We start from the raw sequence: 22,119 nt of genomic DNA, 5'->3' as shown, positions 1-22,119 counted from the left end.
TAGTTGTTTAAAGTTTTATTCAAAGAGCAAAGATTTGACAGTGCATAGAGTTTACATCTGTTTAGGCCACTTACTGGGCCAGCACCAAAGGATTGAGAAAATATTTTGCCCACTAAAATTTGCATTGAGTCTTTGTCAAGTCACATTGCTCTGCAGAGGGTAGATAATGCATGTGGACTGAGAGCAAGGTCAGCACCGTGAGCAGTCATTCCCAGTGCCCTTTGATCTATTGAGAGTCCATGCAAGGGGGCAGCAACACATCATGAGGCAAATGGCCCAAACCCAAAGACCAGGGATTCCGGAGATCTTTGACTTCAGAGATCAGATGGGCTAGAAATTTTCAAAAATAACAAGTTGACAGGACAGTCATTGAAACAGATGTTTGGCGGGGCAAGGCACAGCTACTCAGAAAAAATTCCAATTCTTGATGGGCGTCTTCACTCATTGTTTAATCTTGTAAAGCCCCTTCTGAGGTAGGTGTTAACCCCTCTGTAATCTGCTGCCTGTCCTAGACCCAGGAAGTCAGAACATGCAACCTACGCATGCTGTGGTTCATTCCTAATAGGTCGATTTTTTTTCTTTTTTATTGACTTTCCTGTTTTGAACTTTATTTTTATTCCTCTTCCTATTGAGGTTGGATGTGTATTTTTGAAGAATATCATTTTACATAAAAAGCAGCTTTTCAAGTGGAGATGACTAGCATCCTAAGGAAAAATGAAACCACTTTTAAAATAGACCACGGAAACCACAAAGTCTGCCAGCCCACAAAGTGGAGTACAATGCCATGGACACTGGAAATACAAATGGTATAGATCACTGGAACATTAATAACATTTTCCTATGGGTGCTTTTTAATAACATTGGTTTGATTTATCTTTAATATCAAGATTTTTTAGTGAACCTGTGTCACAATGAAACAGTATGAAATGTTTTGGTTGGTTGGTTGGTTGTAGTTCTCTCCTTCAGATGTTTTAAGTGGTTTTCTAACAGCCTCTCTGAGGTATCTCAAGGCTGAGTTTAGAAGGAGAAGTACTTGGTAAACCACTCCTGGTGTGGGGAGCCCTGTTTCTGCTGGGCTTCTTTGGCTTGGGCTGTTTCACCATCTTGTGTCCTAAAAACAAACAGAAGTTTCTTGTGTGATTTTTGAAATTATTCAGTAGGCAGTGGGATGCTCCCTTACCTTTCCAAGGAAACATTCCAGCTGAGACCACCTCTTCCTGGCTGGAAACAGGTTGTAAGGAATGGGGTAGGGAGGGAAAGTCCAGTTCCTATTTTGAAAACAAGGTTCTCCATTCTTTGCTTCTCCATTGTCTCCTTAAAGCTAGTGGTTACTACCTTAATGAGGTGTATTTTGCAACATTTGTTATTTATTTCAGACATGAATTAGGTAAGTTTAATTGTAAAAAAGTATAAAAAAGGTCAGCAGAACACTGTGAGCACTACCAGCTGTCTATTGTATTCTAGTGTCTCATCGAGGCCTTGAAATTAGCCTACTGGATTAAAAAGGAGAAACAGTAGTCACCAATCCCAGTACACCTGGTTGTAGTTCACTCCTTCAGACGTTTTAAGTGGTTTTCTAACAGCCTCTCTGAGCCTCTATGCATTTGTGACGCTTCATGTAAAACAACAGAAGAGCTTTAAACAGAAGTGCATTTGTGGTGGCAGGTACCTGGGATTGAACTCAGGGGCATTCAACCACTGAGCCACATCCCCAGCCCTATTTTGTATTTTATTTAGAGACAGGGTCTCACTGAGTTGCTTAGCGCCTCACCATTGCTGAGGCTGGCTTTGAACTCAGGATCCTCTTACCTCAGCCTCACAAGCCTCTGGGATTACAGGCCTGCGCCACCATGTCCGGCCCAGAAGTGTAGATTAATGAGGAAAAAACCATGGCCAGAGTCAAAGACTGGCCCTGGTGGTTAACAGTTGTTTGGAGGCTCTGGGCCTGGGTTTCCACAGCTGGGAAACGGGCTGGACCCGTATAGGGAAAGCAAGGGGCTCCTTCCAGCGCCACACTCAAAAGCTCTCAGCCTCTCCACCTGTCCAGACAGCCCTGGGGCAGCAGGCAGGCAGGGCTTCTGGGACAGGACATTTTAGATGGGGCCCTTTCTGAAATGCAAACTTTAAGCCCAGAATTTAAAGTGTGCCTTTTGAATGCAAGACTGGAGAGGAAGGAGAATTAGTAAACACAGGAAGATCAGAAGTGTGTGAAAGATTTCAGAAGCAAGAAACAAGGGAAGATAAAGAAGGTGCATCTGATCATTATGCACAATCAATCAAATTCACAGATTTAGAGGCCTTAAAACTCCAAAATAATACAATAAATCTTGGGAAATAGCCTTAATAATAATAGTGAAATTATACTGAGCCCTTTTGTGTCTGGTCTTTGTTAAACATGTCCTATGTGTTAATTCCTTTAGTGTCACATCAGTCTGATGAGGAGGGTACTAACTATGATTTTCATTTTCATGGTAGGAATACAGGGAACCAGAGAGGTCAAGTGACTGGCCAGGGCTACACTACACAGCTAAAAAACATGAGGACCAGATTTTAAATACAGACCTCAAGCCAGGTGAGGATACCTCTACGTAACCACACCAGAGTTCTCAGCTAAGTGATTCCATTAAAAAAGGTTTTCTGGGCTAGCACACACCTGTAATTCCAGCAGCTTGGGAGGCTGAGGCAGGAGGATTGCAAGTTCAAAACCAGCCTCAGCAATGGCAAGGTGCTAAGCAACTTAGTGAGACAAAATAGGGCTGGGGATGTGGCTCAGCGGTTGAGTGCTCCTGAGTTCAATACCAGCTAACATCCCCCCGCACCCCCCCCAAAAAAGAAGGACCTTCTGGAATTTGAACCAGAAATAGTACCCCTTCCAAAGACTGACATAATTCCCCTCTCTTACACAATCTTCCTGTTTGGCTAATTGTTATTTCTGCAGGACAGGGCTGGTTTTGCTACTCTATATTTGCCCAAATGTGGAGTATTTAGCATGTGCCAGAAAGAATCCCTAATTCCACACTCCCCACCCTGCCCTATCCATGAAAAAATGCAATGAAGCCTCTGCACCCCTACCTTGTGGCAGTCTTAGCATCTAGAGACTGGGTGGGTTTGTAAGGCCTGCTACAACTGGGGCTTGGGTCCAAGCTGGGTGACTTGGTCAACGGAGGCGCGTTAAGTCTGGAGCTCAGATCCCCACTGAGGAAGTTCTTGGCGTAGGAGGCGAGGTTTGGCACGCTCACCACTCGACTGGGCACCTCCTCCATCCTCTTTTTCTGTTTGTATTGGAGGGAAGTTCTGTTAGTGCTTCCCACAAAAGGCTTTATTGTAAAGGTAAAGAAGGCCCACCCAACCAAAGCGATAATGGGAAAGAGGCAACAACTTTCGTGATATACTTACATGTTACTTTTAAATATTTTTATTTATTATTATTTATTTTTGAAGTTCTGGGGACAAAAGTCAGGGCCTCAAAAATGTTGGGCAAGTGCTCTACCACTGAGCTACATCCTTAGCTCTTTAAATCCCCTTTCTTCACTTTATTTTATGTTTTAAAGAACATGTAAGTCCACAGTTTTCTTTATCCAAAATTTCTGGAGAAGACATGTAATACTTTTTAAGAGCTTAGAGACCATGTACCACCCATATTAGCTGGACACACCCTGTACTCAAATATATTAATATCTCCGTAGTGAAATTTATATTTTGTCACAGTAAGGATATAGAAAAGCCATAAATAAGATCTCATCAGTTCAGGTTAGTTTAGGTTTATTGTTTTATGAGCTGTAAAAAAAATACTAATTCTTTGGAAGTGTTGGGATATTGTGATAGCAGATAAGAGACTTGGATGTGAACAGGCTCATCATTACATATTCCAAAAACATCATAAAGAAATAAAGAAGGGGCTGGGGTTGTGGCTCGGCAGTAGAGTGCTCTCCTAGTACGTGTGAGGCACTGGGTTTGAGCCTCAGCATCACATAAAAATAAATAAGTAAATAAAGCTATTATGTCCATCTACAACTAAGAAATATTTAAGAAAAAGTAAAGAAAGAAAGCAGTAGAAAATTCCTACTATTTCCCCTCTCTCCCATGACCCAGACAGGACTATTATTAATAGTGACACATATTTACTGTAGAAAATTTGAAAAATACAAAGGCCCATGGGAAGTAAAAACCATACATAATCTGCCCAACCCAGATGTAAAAGCTGTTTGTTAGGACATGGACCATTTCTTGTGGGTCTTTGGCCAATGCCTGCTCCTCTCAATATACACCTTCCCCTTCTAAAGGAAACTGCAGCTAGTGCACATCAACTAGCTGCAGTTTCCTTTAGAAGGAAAGAAATCAACAGACTGTATGATGCATTAAAATCTGTAGATCCACCTTACCTTCATGGAAGGTGTCAAATACCCTGGGTGAGGATTGAAAGAAAAGGACCGATTCCGATGAGACATCGTGCTAGGGAACGCTGCATAGTGAAACCTTCTCTCTTCCTGGAAAGCCAATACAACAAGTCTAAATGGGCCTGAGCGCATAGCACTGGGCCTGACTTGAAAGAAGACATCTGGGAGGGCAGGACACGGAGAGAAGGCAAGGCCAGGGGAGGGAGGGCAGTCGGCGATTAAGCTACCAGCCGCTGGAGCTGTAGGGAATGCCCTTTACTTCCAGGGTCCTTCGGGGAAGGAAAGAGCAAATTTATGCCAAGCAAGTAGTCTCAGTATTTGAAATCTAATGTAGAGAAAGAATACCCTTGAATGCCCAAGAGATCTCGGCTCCTTTCCTCACTACCGTTTTATTTCACATTTGTATCATAGATGTATACACAAAAGTAAAGAGGGCAATAAGATCCATCGCTCACTTCAGCAATTGTAACTATAATGGGCCAAGGTGGATTATTATGTATGTCATCTAACTTTTTCTCTCCAGCTATATTATTCTTTTAGCAAATTCCAGTTGTCATTTAATTTCATCTGTAAAAACTTCAATATGTGTTTCAAAGATTAAGTATTCTTTTTTTCCTAACAAAAATCATAACCACAATATCCCACACTTAGCAAGTGAGTCATAATTCCTTATTAATATAATCTTCAGTCATTTGGTCAAAGTTGGAAGAAGTGAGGCAGGTGTCCAGGACTAAATGAAGGGAAGGGGCACCTAAAGAACTGACCATCAGCTCTTCGTGGCTTTAGGATATAGAATTAGAGGGAGTTGGAAATTTCAAAGGATCAAGGGAATTTTTTTTTAACTAAGAAACAGGTGATTATTTTTACAACAAAAAGATCAATAATAAAAATTCTGTTTGGTACTACAAAAAACTGAACTAATATTCAACATGAAGCAAATGCCATTGGACTTGGGAATAGAGTGGATTTTCTTTGCCTCCTGTTTTCCTCTACTAATATTTTTAATTAGTGAGTAATTCTGTTTAAGAAAGGATTCTTTGCAAGTCAAGATTTTAGGCATGCAGAGAAAGGCTGGGCACCCAGTGGGGGTTGCTCCTGGACAGCTCAGCCATGTCCCACCAGGTACATGGGCACGGGGCCTGCTGCTGTCTGCTGGGCCCTGGCAGTCTTACCGTGAGCTGCTTGATGATCTCCTCTCTCTCCTTGAGGCGGGTCTGCAAACGGCCTATGAGCTGTAGGTCCTCAGGCCTGGACGCTCCCTTTCCTGGCTTCTCTCCCGCATCTTTCAGTCTGTCCAAAGCAGGCAGTTAGTCCCCTTTACAGTGATTACTCAACAGGAGGGATGCCCAGTGGACATCAGGTGGATGTTGGCATGTGCTGAGCCTGGCCAGCTGAGGTAGGACAGCAGCAGAGGCTGGCACAGGGCCACTCGTGAGTTAGGTGCAGAACCCAGGACCCCATCTCCCAGTATGTCCCCTGTCAGTTCTCCCAAGGCTGCAGGGCAAGGAACTAAAGATCCATGGGTGCACATAAACGCTGCACTCAGACAGGCTTCAAGAGACTGGGATGTAGCTGGGGCAAGAGGTCTGAGCAGGAAAATGCCACTACCCACTGGGAGGCCAGCAGGTCCCCTGGATGCTGACATGGCTCTGGTGCCATCTGCTGGCAGACAGGTGCAGCACGAGCCAGTCTTCTGAAGCCAGATTCTCCTGTGGTGAGGGGAGAGGGGGAGGGGAGAGGGAGGTTTGGGGCTGCAGAGGACCCCTAAGGCCTGGGGCTTTCGGATGAGCTGACCTGGGCTCTAATCCTGGTGCTACTTTTTCCTTCTTATGTTACCCTGAGCATAGTATTTCAACCATGGGGTGGTTGTGAGAATTCAATGAAGTAACGGATACCCAGCACATGACAAGTGCCCATTAGATAGATGGTGGCTGGAAAAACCTTTCAGTAAAGCTTTTGGATGATTCCTTTTGCATTGGAGACAGTGGAGACCAGTTTCTAAGAGTGCAGGCTAAGGGCCAGACAGATGACCTCTTTATTTACTTAGTGCTGTATAATCTTGGGCAAATGGATTTACCTACCTGCACCTGCATTATAGTAATATCCTCCTAAATGGTGTCCCTATCAATCACCCCAGACCCCTAGCCTCATCTCTCAGCAACCAGAAGTGACTTTTTTTTTTTTTTTTAGTATTTATTTTTCAGGTGTAGTTGGACACAATACGTTTATTTTATCTATTTATTTTTATGTGGTGCTCAGGATCGAACACAGAGCCTCGAATGTGCTAGATGAGCGCTCTACCACTGAGTCACACCCCCAGCCCTAGAAGTGACTCTTTTAAAAGGTAAATCAGACGTTCCAATCCCAGGGCTTCCCTGAGGACTATAAACATAACAAGTTCCTTCCAGTAGAGGGCAGATCTCAGCCAGCCATTCCCTAGCACTCACTCTCACTCCATTCACCCAAACCAGCCAACTGACTCTTCCCAGTCATGTGACACAGACCCTGGGGCCTCTGTGCTTGTTCCTTTAGACTGGGTCTCAGATGATCCTTGTCACTCTGTACACTTATCTTGTCTTCTAGCACTTTCACTATCTGCTATGAAGTTAAGTATTTGCCTATTTCTTATCTGAATCCCCACCTGGAACTTGTGAGCACCATGAAAGCATAGTCTTTTGTTCCCTCTTACAACTTTTGAGATTAAAATTGTGCACAGAACACAGTAGGCCCTTAACAAATACTTGTTGAATGAATAAATGAATGCACGTAGACATGCACAAGGGACTGTGTTTTCTTCATCTGGGGGGTGAGGGAGGACAGTTTCCCCATTGTGAACATTAAATGAGATGATGTGTGTTCGAATAGGGCAAACACAAAAACGTAGCCCAGGTCCTTCTGATATTTTTTTTCCAAGTGTAAGGGGTAAACCAGGCCCATGAAACAGTGTTTATTTTCACGGATAACCAGTGCCCTGCAGCCTTATGAGATGAAGAGCCACCATCCTCATCTGCCAGGAACGGAGAGGTTTTCTAGCAGGAAAAACTAGGAAAACCTAGGGACACCAGGATGAGTTGGTCCCCTTCATAAATGGTACATCTGCTAGAGTCTCCCTCTCTGGGGCCCGGGGTCTTCCTTACTCAGCTTCCAGGGCCGCCAGCCTGGCCTGGAGCCGGGCCTGGGCACCACTGAAATCAGCCACCATGGCCTGCATCTCCTTCCTGTGTTCCTGGCGAAGCGTCTCCACCTCCCTGGTCCTCTGGGCTTGCTGGTCCTCCTCCAGCATCCTGGGTAGACAGAAGCACAGCCAGGCTCACTCCAGCTCCAGGGACAGCCAGCCCCTCCACACTCCACTGAGTGGGATGGTTTAGGTGACTCTGGGTAGAGGGAAGTTATGAATCTAAAATCAAAACACTCATGAGAGGAGCTGGGTCTGAATTGTAGGGTCCACGGGTTCCTTTGCAGCTCTCTCCCATTCCGGCATCCATGAAGGAGACCCTGAGCAGGAGGCAGGCTTCAGAGGAAAAGGGTGAGGAACAGACCTGGAGAAGAGCCCAGGAAACATTCCCCTCTCTTGGAGCAGCTGGGGGAGACCCAGTGCCCTGGGACTCTGAGACCTGGAGATCCCCAGTCCAGGTGGAAAGGCAGCGTGGGATGGAGTAAGAGCAGCACCTGGGGCCAGGCTGCCTGCATCCATGGCCTCCTCCCTACTAGCTGTGTGACCTAAGCAAGCTGCTCCTAATTTGTGTCCTCTTCTGCTAACTGGAGGTGACAGTGGCACCTACCTTATGAGGGTCATTACCAGGAGGACTTGCATTAATACATGTCTAGAACAGTCCATGGCACAAAACCCATGTTCAACCCTTAGCTACCATTTGCCTAAAACTAAGGTGGAGTATTAAGGGATCCCCAGGTGAGCCATGGAGGTAATTCACTCTGATGAAGGACATGCAAATTTCCATGTAATTGTACTTACTCCCAGGAGAGGATCTCTTCCTTTCCTCACTTGAAGGGAGGTAGGCCCAGAGTGATTTGGAGTCCCAACTGCAGCCCAACCTCCTTATTCTGGGCTCTTGCCCAGGGTCACTAGGTGAGGCACTATCTGAATCTAAAGTGTCCCACCAGGTGGGCTCGTGGCCATCCCTCAGATGAGCCTCAGGTCTGCTGCTCACTGGGGGCCAGGTCTCAGGACCATGGCCCAGTTGGGGCCTGAGTTACTTCACAGCCACAGGAGCCTGTTGGAACCCTCCTCCCCTCACTGTGAGCCGAGGACTCAGAGTGACGCCCCTCTCCTGGTGGCAGCTTCCCTCCTCTGGAAATTAGAACAACTGGGGCCTCTTTCCACATCCGGATTCCAGGGCCCTTCCTCAGCTCTACTGCAACCAGGGGAGGCCAGAGTGGGTGTTTTTAACAGAACTCTCTTGGGGGCATCTCTGCCTGAGAACCCATGTTACCCAGAGCTACCTGAGGCTACAGGACACCTCTCCCTTGGTTAATCTCAGTCAATGCTTCTGCCTAGAAAAGGGGGATTCATCCCTTGTCCTGAGGAACTCCGGAACCTCTGGAAAATTCCCTTACCCTATCTGTTTATTGCAGGAAGAGGGAAACGAAGGACTCACACCCAAGATGGATATGGTGACTCTGCAGCAGCAACTCCTTTAGTACTGAAAATCTATTTACTTATACTCCGGCCCCAATGAATCAGAAACAGTAGGGATAGAACCCAGTAATATATGCTCAACAAAGGTTCCAGGGGATTTTATTTTATTTTTCCCAGTGCCAGAGGTTCAGCTCAGGATCTTGTGCCTGATAGGAACATGCTCTACCACTTTTTTTTTGAAAGATTAATTGATAAAGTTCATTCTTAAAGAAACTAAGAAGTCTTGCTAAAAGTCCTATTAAAGAAATTGGATTTGTATTAAAAACTTTCCAACAGGGATAAAAGGGCAGTGAATTCAGGATTGATAAGTTAGTTACTAACCTCCACAAAGAACCAACACAGTGCTTCCTCCATGCTGGCCCGAACCACCTCTGCACACACCTCGCTGCACCCTACCACCGCCCCAGGTACATTTTTCCGATGAGGACCCCCCAGTCGGGAGAAATCAGCTGACTCATCAATGTCACAGTTAAAGTGCACAGCACGGTTTGAACTATCCCACCATACTTTCTCCAAAGGCCTGATCTGAGAACACTTTCGGGGTCTTCTAGGTATGAGTCTAGGTCTGATGAATTCCGTGGTTTGCAGGGACATGGGGTTCCCTCTCCTATGGGGCAAATCCTATTTGGAGATCTAGGATTCCCAGAACACCAGTACCTTGCAGAGGTCAAAGGAGTAACATCCCGGATTGTTAAGGTATTAAGGAGTCTTTTTGGAGGGCGGGGGCGTTTCCCATCTCCTGCTCCTGAGGGGCAGTTAAGCCCGGCTCTGACCCACCTGTGCTGCTCACGGAGCTGCAGCACCTCCTGCTGGTGCTGCTCGGCCTCGGCGCGCAGTCGCAGCAAGGCGTCCCTGAGCTGAGCGCTCTCCTCCCGCGGCCCGCAGCCCTCTCTCTGCTCCTGCTCGGCGACGCCCGGCGGGGAGCCGGCCTGGCCCGGGCCGCCCCCATCCTAGAGAAGCAAACCAAAACCTGTGCTTTTAGGGGTTGCAAAGGTGGACAAGGCACCACAGGCCAATGCGCTGCAGCGAGGATGGAGGCCCGTGCGTGCCCGCCCAGCCTGCAGCCCCCGCCCAGGTGCTTTGGGAGTTGGCCAGGTGTGGCCCGCAAAGAGTTTAAAACTGGTGAACCACGAATGTAGCTCACATCCAAACAAGCAAGGCACTTACTTCACCTGTTGCCTGCTGCTTGCCTTTGCCATTCCCTCCACCTGGAGGGCTCCCCCACCTAAGCGTTACCGCCCAAGGGCCTAACAGGGCCACAGTAGTCTGGAGTGCCAACAGGAAGCTTTCCAGGAGCTCCAGGGTGAGCGGTCTGGGTGTGCAGGAGAAGTGTCCCCCCCCCCCCCCCCCCCCCCCCGCCGCGTGGCCCTTCCTCTGCCACCCAGGGTAAGCTGGATAGAAGAGGGGGCAAGCATGACAGGCTGGAGTTCACGAGGACAAAGGGATGGTGCTGATGCCAAGGGACCCGCTGGGAAGGTGGCTGGAGACACAGGCTGTAGCCAGTGGAGGCTTTTCAATGTCTGGGAGCATTTGGAGCTTATTCCAACGGGAGCCACTGAAGGCTTTTCATAAAGTAGTTCTGGGCTTTTAACCAAATACCCAAAGCCTATCAAAGGGCTGAAGGAGAGGGCCTGGACTGTTAGGAGGTCCCTGTGCTACCTGGCTGGAATAGGAGTTAAGGACATGCAGGGAAGGGGCTGATGGGCAAGGTCCAGGCAGAAAGTTGGACCTCAATGAAAACAGCGAGGTGTAGATGGGGAGTCTATCTGGGAACGGGTTTTAAGAAATTCTCATGCATATCCCAAGGAGTAACCCAGACTAGTAGTCTGGGATGGGAGGTGTCTGGCACCACACCCCTGAGATGCCACTGTACCTGAATTACAAATAATGTGCAGCACTTAAGCACTATTTTTTGCTTTTCAAAGATGAAAGTCTGTCAGTTCACCAAATATCCCCCCAGATCCGGGCAGGGGAATGAGCCAGTACCAGTGCCTGTTGTCCATGGGCTCATGCTGTGGCCCAAATGCTGCTCCAGGAGGGCAGAATGGGGTAGGGTGGGGTGGGCTATGGTGGGGCAGAGGCACTGACCTCTGTGATGATGGCAGGGTCCTTGCTGTCTCCTGCACATGGGCCAGTGGCCTGTCGTCTGCCCAAGCTGCCCAGAGCCTTCAGCTGAGCCTGCAGTGCCTCCAGCTCCTTCTGGTGTTCAGAGCACACAGCTCGCTGCTCTGATAACTCCTGCCCCAGGGATTCTGCAGAAAGAAGAGCAGCAAAAGGTCACGGTCATGGCTGAAGTCTGTCCTGCAGGTACAGTCTTTGGGATGGGGTTGAGTGGGTAGCTGCTGAAGGCTTCAGGCTGAGTCCCCTGAACTTATTCCAAGATAACAGAAACAGAGTAACCTGTATGGAGCACTAAATATGCTGTAAACCCTTTGAGACTATTCTCATTTAAGCCCCACAACCATCTTCTCTGGTGCATATTATCCCCCCCCCCCCACACACACACACACACATCCTCCGCTCCCATTCATCCGAGCTCCATTTATGATGAACATCCCGGGGTAAGTTGCCCAGAGCCACACAGCTAAGTGGTGGAGTGGGGATTCGTTTTTACTCTGAACCACCTGCTTGGCCACTGCTCATTGGTAGGATGGGTAGCAGGTGAGAGTGGGATGGCTGAGCCCAGGGCCCAATCCTGAGGCAGCAGTTGGTCTCAGCACACATCAGGAAGCCACGGGAAGAACAAGGAATTATCAAAGGACCCAGGGATTTCCTCTGGGGTCAGTGGTCTCAAGTTGAAAATCTTAAAGTTTATATCAACTCTTGAGACAAAGCATTTGCAGGTTCTCCATCCCACAGGCCTGGGGTCTTGACTGGATCATGGAGGCAGGAGATGGTGTGTCATCCCAATAGGAGCTGGACCAAAACCAGGAGGAATTTACTCATATAAATCAGTATTGGAGCTGGATTGGGAAGTTTGGCTCCAGAGTTCTTCGCTGCCTCCATTAACTTTCAGAATCCTTTTGTGAGTGGTTTTTGATGTGGAAACAGATGAGGGGCTGAATATCATGTTGAGAGCACACAAAGGAAGACGAGGAAAGACTGGATAAACCTTCAGTGAGAGGCTGAGGCAATCCCATAAAACCCCGGGAAAGCTCAGAGATCTGACTTACATTCAATATTAATAAAGATGTTAATATCTATATTCCCTGGGCTCCTATTATATGCAAGATACTCCTATTATATAGAATTAATATTTCCTTTAATTCTATATAACTACTCTATGAGGCAGGGACAATTGCAACTCCATTTTATAGAACAGGAAAATGAGGATCAGGGTGGTGCACCCAAGTGGCACAGCTGTTGGAAGCAGAGCAAGGTTGTTGCTTTGGCCTGCATGCCTTTAGGCCCGAGTCCCTGCTGGCCACTGGTTACACGTGGCCCCTGCAGGTGGCCAGGCACTTGAAGGCTGCAGGCAGGGTGTACCTAGAAGCAGTGCTTGCTGTGCCTGCATCCTCTCATGCTCCTCTTGCAGCTCTTGCCTGGCCTTTTCCTCCAAGGCCTGGAGCTCCAGCCGGTGTGCCTGGTGTTGGATCTGGAGGCTGTGGCTGGATTCCTTCTTCAAGCGCTCCTCTATGGCCTGTGGGCAGAAGCAGGAGGAAGGAGGCATAAAATTGGGCATTCATTACTCAATTGTGGAGGGCTTGTTAGGCTACGGGGATGCTCTAGCAATGGACTGGCCATTTTGTACCACATGAACTCACCCCCATCCACAGCTGATTGGACCAGAGAAGACATCTGTTCCAAGGGGGCCCAATCAGAATTCTTTCATTGGGAATTTAGTGTTAGGACACGGAGGAGGAAGGGAATGAGACAAAGGGACAGGTACAGACACTGACTGTGTGGCTACAGATGTAACACACTCAGAAGCACTGAATTGTTATGGTGTGGACATGAGGTGTCGCCAAAAAGCTCCTGTTGATGCAGGAATAATCAGAGGTGAAATGATTAGACTATGAGAGCTTTAACCTAATCAGTCCAACCAATGGACGGCCTGGGTGCTAACCACAGGCAGGTAGGGTCTGGCTGGAGGTGTGCCCTGGGAGGGTGCATCTTTCTGTAACCCTTTCCCCTCCTCTCTCTGCTTCCTCACCCCATCACGAGCCAAGCAGATTTCCTGTGCTAGCCCCTTCTGCCATGATAGACTGTCTCTGTACACTGTGGGCCCAGAGCAATGGAATCAGCCATTTATGTACTGAGACCTCTGAAACCATGAGCCCCAAATAAACTTTCCCTCCTTTCAGTTGTTCTGTTCAGGTATTTTGGTCACAGCAATGGGAAAGCTGACTAAAACACTATCTTCTATCTTTCCTGGGATGAGTGGGCAGAGGCACCTGTGGTAGGTACAGAAAAGACCACTAAAATGTTCATGTCTGAATCTCTGGAAACTAAGTATGTTACCTTTCATGGTAAAATGAACTTGGCAGATGTGATTAAGTTCAGGATCTTGAAAAGAGATTATTCTGAATTATCTTGTGGGCCTCAATCGCAAGAGTCATTGTAAAAGGGATACAGGGGTTTTGTGGTGGAATTGAGGAGAGAGAGGGAGAGAGATGTGAAGATGCTGGATGATTGCCTTTGATGATGCAGGATAGGGCCAGGAACCAAGGAAAGCAGGCAGCCCCTGGGAGTGGAAAAGGCCAAGAAACAGACTCTCCCTAGAGCCTACTGAAGGGACTCAGCTCTGCCAACACCTTGATTTTCAGATTTCCGACCTCCACAAGTGTCAGGTAACAGGTTTATTTTGTGGTAAGTCCCAAGTTTGTGGTAATTTGTTAATAGTAGCAATAAGAAACAAATACAGTTTCTGCTGTGTTTTTTTTCTTTTTGCAACCCAGAGAGTTCCAGTTAAAACAGGAAGCTAGAGCTATTAGAGATGACTTGGCTTTCTTTAAGTCACACAAAGAGAATACAGGAGTTTTAACCCCAACTCCTTTTAATAAAGGAAGAAAGGGTCTTAGAAAGTAAAGGATCTGCCTGAAGACAGGTAGGGGGTGTGACCCCTGGGGGGCAGAATCCATGAGTCTCTTGTTGGGGAGAACTCAGCCATCTTCCAGCCAAGTTACTGAACCCAGCAGGAACTCAGAGCCCGTTCTCCCAGGCTCTGTCTCTGCTCCTCCCCAGCAGCAGCAGGAGGATGTCTTATTCCATGGGAAACTCCGTCTTGTAGTGGCAAGCCTATCCAATGAGAAGACAGGAAGGCCTGGCCTCCTGCTTTCAAACCATCTGACTTCCCTCCTTTGGCACTTACACTTGCTGCAAGGCTCAGAGAATGCTGATCGGTAATTTTTATGTCCAGGGAAGTGGGAACACAGGGTTATAAAAGAGGGAGGCAATCTCTAACTCTGTGACCATGTCCCTGTCTCTAGGGACAGCAGGGATTCAGGTCAGCTGCCCACTGTCTTGCAGAGAAGCCCCTGATAGTGATGACCACTCAGGGTGCTGCACCCAGACTTTGTATCACATCAGATACTCATCTCCGGTGAGTTCTCCAGTCTCCATGGGGAAGTTTATCTGTCCTTTTTGTGGTCACTCTGGGGCTTCCCAAGGGTCCTGATTCCACCTGTCTCTCACATCTTGTACTGTATAAAGTCTCCTTTCTCTGTGCTCCCCAAATACTCTGGACAACTCTCATGGCTCTGGCCCGCTAAATTACAGCAGTCTGTTTTAGTGGCTACCTGTGCCCTTGGCGCTGAGTCCTAGGAGGACAGGGTGTTAATCATCTGTTATCTCCCACGTTCAGCACCATGGCAGCTCACAACCGCAGCCTGATAAATATCTGTAGAATAAATAAATGAGTAGCAAGAGTGGGCCTTTTAAAAACTGAGCTCTTATCCATGTCTTAATAAGTACTTTACATGTATTATGTCTTTTAATCTTCTCAAACATGCCATTTGATACATACTATTATCTATCATTTTATAAATGAGGAGACTGAGACCCACACAGAGGAGCTAGGTGACCTGCCCTGGCTCACACCTTGTAAGTGGTTAGGTCCAGAGCTTGAACCCAGATGGCTTACTCTTAATTACTAGTCTGCACCAGCAATGCTGGATGTTGGCTCCTTCCAATCAGAATCAGCACTTAACCTCTTCGGTCTCATTTTGGAACCATCCCCATGCAGACTAAAGCTGCAATGAAGATCCCTGAATCTAGTTTTTCTGAGTTTCCAAGCACTAGGACTTGGTGAGCAGAGTGCCCTTTCCTCTGCCCTGGCTGGGCCTCAGATCCTCCTTCATGTGCCTCCCAGAACCCCTGGAGCTCCTCCCTTACAGGTGAGCAAAGCCTCAGGCTTCCTCTGCCTCTGCAGTGGTTTAGGGTCTGCAGCCCCCAGGGGAGGGGAGAAGTCCTGACAAACATGAAAGCCAGAGCTACCCAACAGCGGATAGACTTAGAGCGTCTCATTGAATAGACTGTTCTTCAATTGCAAACCAAATTGGAAAAAGATAGAAAAATAAAAGAAAAAAAAGTTCACTCACTTCTTTTATTTTTCTGTCTTTTTCCTGGTAAATGTCAGGCAGTCCAGTGCATTATCTCATTCTTTTCTTTTTCCTTCCTTCCTTCCTTCCTTCCTTCCTTCCTTCCTTCCTTCCTTCCTTCCTTCCTTCCTTCCTTCCTTCCTCTTTCTTTCTTCCCTCCTTCTTTCTTTCTTCCCTCCTTCTTTCTTTCTTTCCTTCCTTCCTTCCTTCCTTCCTTCCTTCCTTCCTTCCTTCCTTCCTTCCTTCCTTCTTTCCTCTCTTTCTTTCTTCCTTTTTTTTAAAGGTTGTTTTGCTTTTTTATCAGGGCAATATGGACATATATTACAAAGAACCAAAAAGTTAGAGGTAGAAGGTGCTAGATGAAATTTGCCTAGATGGCCTGATGGATTCAACATCATGTGGGCTGATCACCACCTGGCAGCTTCCCACAGCCTTGGGGGAGCTCTTGATGCTAAGCTGCTCTTTCTCAGCATGGAGCTCCCCTCCCCCTTTAACTGCTGGCCTGGGCTCACATTCTCAGCATGCGTCATGGGTGACATTGCTCAAGTTGGGAAAGCAAGTTGTTCTTACCAGGACACATACCGTTAGGAGAAAGCGGCACCAGAAGCCTAAGGGACCAAGTCTGAGTCCCTGCCTTGCCCCTTACTACTATGTGACCTTCTGCAAGTTGCTGAATTTCTCGGGGCCTCTTTCCTTGTATGGAAAAGGTAATAGGATAATAGTGACCCTGTGTGATCACGTGGGTGCTGGAGATAATGGACAAAAGGCCCTGGGGCGTCAGGGGGTGCGCAACAGGGGCTGACACCGCAGGGGCCTGAGAACTGCACGGCTTGGCTCCCGCAGTTGCCCCTACCTTGAGCTCCTGCGTCTTGGCCTTGTCCAGGGCTCGCAGGGCGCGCTGGTGGGAGGCCTCGAGCTGCGCCTTGGCGGCCTGGCTCTGCTGGAGGCTGTCCTGGAGCTCGCGCCGCAGCCGCTCGCGCTCCTGGTCCGACAGCTGCTGGAGCTCGTGCAGGTCCTCCCTGTAGCTGCTGGTGCACTGCTCCAGGGCCCGCTGCATCTGCGAGACCTGCCCGCCACCGCGCCTCAGGACGGCCGCCCCTGCCCTCCCGGACTGTCGCCCTAACCAGAGCTTTCTGACAATCTCACTAGCTGAGCCTCCTGTGTGGGGCAACTCTGAGGAGTAGAAATGCCAGCAGCAGCAGAAGAACCCGGTGGCAAGTCCTCCAGGGCAGGGGCAGAGGGCTCTGCTAGAGCCACCCATGAGGGAAAGTGAGGATGTTGTGGGACACAAACCCTCTAAGAGAAATCAGGAGGGGCCAGAACATTCTCCCCGCACGGTGGCCTCCCTCACCTTCCTCAGGGGCTTGATTCTGGATCTTGTTTCTTCCTGAGGCTTTTCCCCATGAGTCATTTAGAGGGGCCTCCAGCCCCTCCACCCTGCCCTGCTCCTTTCCTAAAGACCCATCTCCTTCTAAGGTACTGCATGATTTGCTTATTTCTTACTCTAGTACTTTCTGTCTGTTCCAGACTCCTCTGCTAAAGCACAAAACACAATTGTCCCTCTGTATCTGCAGGGGACTAGATCCAGCACATCTATGGATACCACATAAAACAGTGCCGAATTTGCATCTAACCTGGGCACATCCTCCTGCATACTTTAAGCCATCCCTACATTCCTTACCATACACAATAGCATGTAAATGCAATGAATAAGGGCAACTATGTAAACAGTTGTCAAACTCTATTGTTTAGAAAATATCAAGAAATAAAAGTCTGTACATGTGCAGTACAGAAGTAGTTTTTACTCTTAATTGTTTTCTATCTGTATTTGATTAAATTCAAGGTTGGAGAAACCAAGGATATGGAGAGCAGTTTATTGTATTCCCACCACTGTTGCTAATGCGTGTGTTCCTTATATATGAAATAACAGGAGTCTATCTGGAACGTTCACTGTTCACTGATGTATCAACAGTGTGTCTATGAGCACAGTAGGGGATTTGGGGGGGCAGTACAAGGGAGTGAACCCAGGGCCTGGCACATGTACCGTGATTGCTCTACCACTGAGCTTTTGAATAGAGCAGAGTTTGAATAAATAAATTAACAAAACCAAGAATCCTGCCTCGTCCTGGACTCTAATGCCCTCTCCAGCTTGAATGGCAGCCTGCCCTAGTGCTTTCCCAGAGTTGTCTGAAGAAGGAGGCAGGTCTCACTCCATGGGAAGTCCCCACAGGGCTGCCCTTCTACCTGGGCTTGCAGCCTGGCTTTCTGGCTTTGCCAGTCCTCCTGAAGACGCTGGATTTCAGGTGCCTTTTCCTTCAGCAAAGAGCCCAGTGGAAGTCGTGGGTCACTTCTCTCCTTGAGGGGCACTTCAATCCTTGGAAGACATGAAGACCACATCACTAAAGATCCTAGGGCTCAGAATGACACAGCTCACCATCTCAGCCACTCTGCCTAGAGGAGGTGACTCCAGTGGTAGTTGGTATGGTGAGAAACATCTTGTCTTTCAAAAAGCAACCTGATATAGACATCCTAAGTGTTACTGCACAGGATTCTGCAGGAACTACCTGATACCCATTTTAATGGATACTTAATAAATGATGACTGACTGTCAGAATGTTTGAGAGCTTAGAGTTCTTTTGGGGGTCCCTGGGAGCTCCAAAAGAGAGGTTTGTATGATCTAAAGGTTTTCACAACTTTTCCTTCATATGAAAGAAAATGAAACAACCACACAGTACTTTATGCTTTTCAAAGTATGCTCATAACTTATACTGGCTGTCCCCAGGTATAAACTGATGGATTATAAAGAAGCCTCTACATAAGAAAGCATGAACTAAAATGGCTATTGAAAGCCACAATAGTTTCTTCATTCAAGATAAGATGCTGATGAATGCCTTTGAGGGGACCTTCCCCCATTCCCAGCGTCCTCAGTTCTGAATTTTTGATCTACTGAGAAATTCAAATGTTTGGACTGGGCTGCTAAGTATTTGTCCTGTTTGACAATGTACAAGGATGGCCTAGGGTGATGTTTTGCTTCCCCTGGGGAGGACATTAGGCCAGAGGACCAGAGTTCAGGGGTTTAGGGGCCTGGGCTGTGATGGAGGACATAGGAAGAGGTGTCTGCTTTTTTTTTTTTTTTTTTTTTTTTTAAGAGAGAGTGAGAGAGGAGAGAGAGAGAGAGAGAGAGAGAGAGAGAGAGAGAGAGAGAGAGAATTTTTAATATTTATTTTTTTAGTTTTCAGTGGACACAACATCTTTGTTGGTATGTGGTGCTGAGGATCGAACCCGGGTCGCACGCATGCCAGGCGAGCGAGCTACCGCTGAGCCACATCTCCAGCCCGAGGTCTCTGCTTAAGAGGGCCCAGCAAAGGGTCTCAGGTGGGGGGTTAAGGAGGAGACAGTCAATAGGGACCCTGAAAGGAAGAGCAGGATGCTGGGAGCAGCAGCACAGCCACATGGCTGAGACCCTGAGTGCTGGGGCTGAACTGCCCAGCTTCTCATTCCAGGGCAACTGTGTCCCAGTTGTCCCAGTTATGTGACCTTGAGTGAGATCTTCAAACTATTTGGACTTTGAGCTGCCTCATCTATAATAGGGCCAACAATTGTATCTTTTACTTGGATTGTGATATGGCTTAATAGATTTAATATCTGCAAAGTACTTAAAACAGTGTTTGGTACACAGTAAGCATTATATGAAGAACTAATTAAATATTTAAAAAGAGAAGTTCCGTTTCTTTGCATTCTAATTCTCTTAGGTTATCTTCAAGCTTTTTGAAGATGTACTAAATACAGTTTAAGGAGCAAAAACAGGGCATACCTGGGTCTGAAACAAACCTAAGGTTAGGAGAAGGCTGGAAAGGCAGAGAGGATAGCCCAGAGCAAGAGTGACAGGTGGCCGCCAGGGCCACTGTGTGGAGCAGGTGAGCTCTCCTGGTAAATCCTGGGGAAGGGACTGGACTTCCTCCCAGGACATGGGCTCACGTATTATTATTTAAATGTTTTATTGAAGTAAAATTTACATATAGTGAAATGCAAGTGTATAAGTTAGTGTATAATTTTAACAAATATATACAACCATGAAATTAACATCTCAGTCAAATGATAGCGCATTCAGATCTTTCCATTTATTGGAAAAGTTACTTAGGCAAGTTACTTTGTACTTTTCTATTCCTCAGAAATCTTCCAAATGAAGTTCTTTAATAATGGGATCTCTATTTGTTTTGTTTTGTTTTTTTGTGGTGCTGAGGATTGAACCCAGGGCCTGGTGCATGCAAGGCAAGCACTCTACCAACTGAGCTATAACCCCTGCCCAGTAATGGGATCTACATTTGAAGATTAAATAGACTCATGCTTTAAATGTGCTTATTATACTTCACCATTCAATAAACATTATTATTTCACCATTATTATTATTCCTCGGAATACCACAAGTGGCAATTTCCCTTTCTGTACTCATTCCACTGCCTCCAATTCCCTCTCATCCTAAGGAACTGGTCCCATCCCGCCATCCCACTGTCCTGCCGTCCTGCACAAAGCAGGCACAGCTGACTGACCTTACCCAACTCCCCTTTAAATTAGAGTGTGACCTGCTGTCCCTCACTTCATGTCAAAGCCAATGGACAAGCTGCTGTTCTCTTAGAGTCGCTGTGCCCAGAAGGTCAGTTGTCTGTTTCCAGTTCTCATGCCTCCTGGGAGTAACTCCAGAACATGCAAAAAGGAGTCCCACTTCTTTTATATTGCTTAGCTTTTCTACCCACCCCCCTCAAAAAAAAAAATCAGTGGGAACAGCCTCGAGGGCCTGGCCTCCCTAATCCCTAATTCTTCTGTAGTTGGGTGTCCTTCCTCAGTGACATAGCCTCAACAGGAGGAAGAGAAGGCTGCTGTGATCACAACATGCTGCTGGTCTGCCCAGCATCCTGTCATGGGAAAGCCTGTCCCCCTTCAGTGGTGACCCTGTTTAGTCCATGGGGTTTGGGTACAGCTGGCCCTGGGGAAGGGCATATGACACATGCCTGGCCAAACAAAGTGGGATGGTAAGAATGGCCGTCTTGAAGATACAGGTCACCCAGATGGACCCACTAGGTACCTCTTTGAAATTTCTGCCAGCGTTCTCAGGGAAAGAGAGCTTTCTTTCCCTCCAGTATCAGGAGTTCTACACAGAACAAGGTTTATGGCTGCCAGAGACTAAGTGGCAGAGCCAGGATTTAACCTGGAGGCCTGACTCTAGAGTCTGTCCTTGTTAACTGTTTTGCTCATGTGCCTCCTAGAGACTGACACAGAAGCTGGAGAGTGTATGGGACTCTTCTGAGCTGGGGAGTTCACTGGACTACGTGTTACCCTGCCTGTCAATCATCTAGAGAACTTCTAGATGGCAGGAGCATACAGGTCATCTGCCAGGACCCCACATATGTCATGTGTTAGTGCAGGGCAGTGGGACATAACTGTGGTGTCCTCAGAATTACCTGGCACATGTTCTCAAAATAACATGATTGAGAGGTACCCTAGACTCTGTGTATCAGAACCTTACGAGATACTGTAACAGACTGTTTCATGTTGTATCTACTCAGAAAATACTCACTGTCCTCTTCCCCTGCTTGTTGTGGCTATAAGTACATTATAGGTGACATTGTATCTCCCCAAATTCCTATGTTGAAGCTCTAATTGCCAATTTGATACTAGTTTTGATGGAGCATTTGGAAATAATTAGGTCACAAGGGTGGATCCCTCATGATAGGATTAGTGCCCTTATAGGAATAGACATGGGAAATTGATCTCTCTCTGCCTCCCCACTCTCCTATTTGAGAAGATGGAAAAGATGGTCATCTGTAAAGAGTGTCCCAATCAGGCACTGTATGGTTGGTACTTTGATCTTGAATTTCCCACCTTTTAATATAAAAGAAATAAATTTCTCCTCAGTCACCCAGCTAGGATATACTGTTAAAGCAGCCCACTGGACTAAGATGCATAAAAGTAAATGCTTCTCTGCTCATTAATGTGAATTGTGGTCCCATGACTTATGGTGGCCCATGGAACAAGTGTGGAATAGAATGCAATTCTTAAAATACTTATCTTTAAGAGGCATTGCATGTTCCTCTTAGCCCTTTTGAGCTCTTTCCCTTTACCATGACAATAACCTGCCCTTAATAGGGCTAATCCCTCAGTCTGGGTCCCAGGATGAGAAGGCACATGGAACAAACTTGAACTGTAGTCTGTAGGAAAGCAGTAGCACCTAACCCTCAGCTAGCACCAACTGTACACAAGCCCCTAAGAGGCTGGATGAATCAAGAATAAAGATAGCTCACCTATAAAATCACTGATATCTGGGGATGCTTGTTATAGCAGCAACAGCTGACTAGTACAGGTGATGCAGAGGGGCATTTTCCCCCAGGGACAAAACTTACTACTTTTCCAGGACTGAATCTTGGGGAGGCTTCCTAATCTCTTTGAGCTTAAACTATACCATGACCTCTCTGGGTTGGTGTGGTAATTGGCTATGTAAAGGCCACAGCTATGCTAACAACACACAAGA

At 47.1% G+C, this 22,119-nt stretch overlaps 1 protein-coding gene across 3 annotated transcripts in view; it reads right to left on the bottom strand.

Annotated features, from left to right (window-relative positions):
• Fam184b (family with sequence similarity 184 member B) overlaps nucleotides 1–22,119 on the bottom strand; it is a 109,429-nt gene continuing 87,310 nt past the window's right edge. For all 3 annotated transcript variants that reach the window (XM_026403476.2, XM_026403485.2, XM_026403468.2), the window contains 10 exons: nucleotides 17,838–17,967; nucleotides 16,447–16,659; nucleotides 12,541–12,694; nucleotides 11,143–11,306; nucleotides 9,832–10,004; nucleotides 7,535–7,681; nucleotides 5,570–5,687; nucleotides 4,383–4,487; nucleotides 3,073–3,272; nucleotides 1–1,111 (listed from right to left, as the gene is read on the bottom strand). In XM_026403476.2, the coding sequence (XP_026259261.2) occupies nucleotides 1,018–1,111; nucleotides 3,073–3,272; nucleotides 4,383–4,487; nucleotides 5,570–5,687; nucleotides 7,535–7,681; nucleotides 9,832–10,004; nucleotides 11,143–11,306; nucleotides 12,541–12,694; nucleotides 16,447–16,659; nucleotides 17,838–17,967 (1,498 nt within the window). In that variant the 3' untranslated portion in view covers nucleotides 1–1,017. The remainder of the gene's footprint in view (nucleotides 1,112–3,072; nucleotides 3,273–4,382; nucleotides 4,488–5,569; nucleotides 5,688–7,534; nucleotides 7,682–9,831; nucleotides 10,005–11,142; nucleotides 11,307–12,540; nucleotides 12,695–16,446; nucleotides 16,660–17,837; nucleotides 17,968–22,119) is intronic.

This window comes from Urocitellus parryii, chromosome 10 (assembly GCF_045843805.1).
Source record: "Urocitellus parryii isolate mUroPar1 chromosome 10, mUroPar1.hap1, whole genome shotgun sequence".
In the NCBI taxonomy this organism is placed as follows: Eukaryota; Metazoa; Chordata; class Mammalia; order Rodentia; family Sciuridae; genus Urocitellus; species Urocitellus parryii.
The sequence above is the reverse complement of the archived record's forward strand: the minus strand, read 5'-3'. Positions and strand labels throughout refer to the sequence as shown.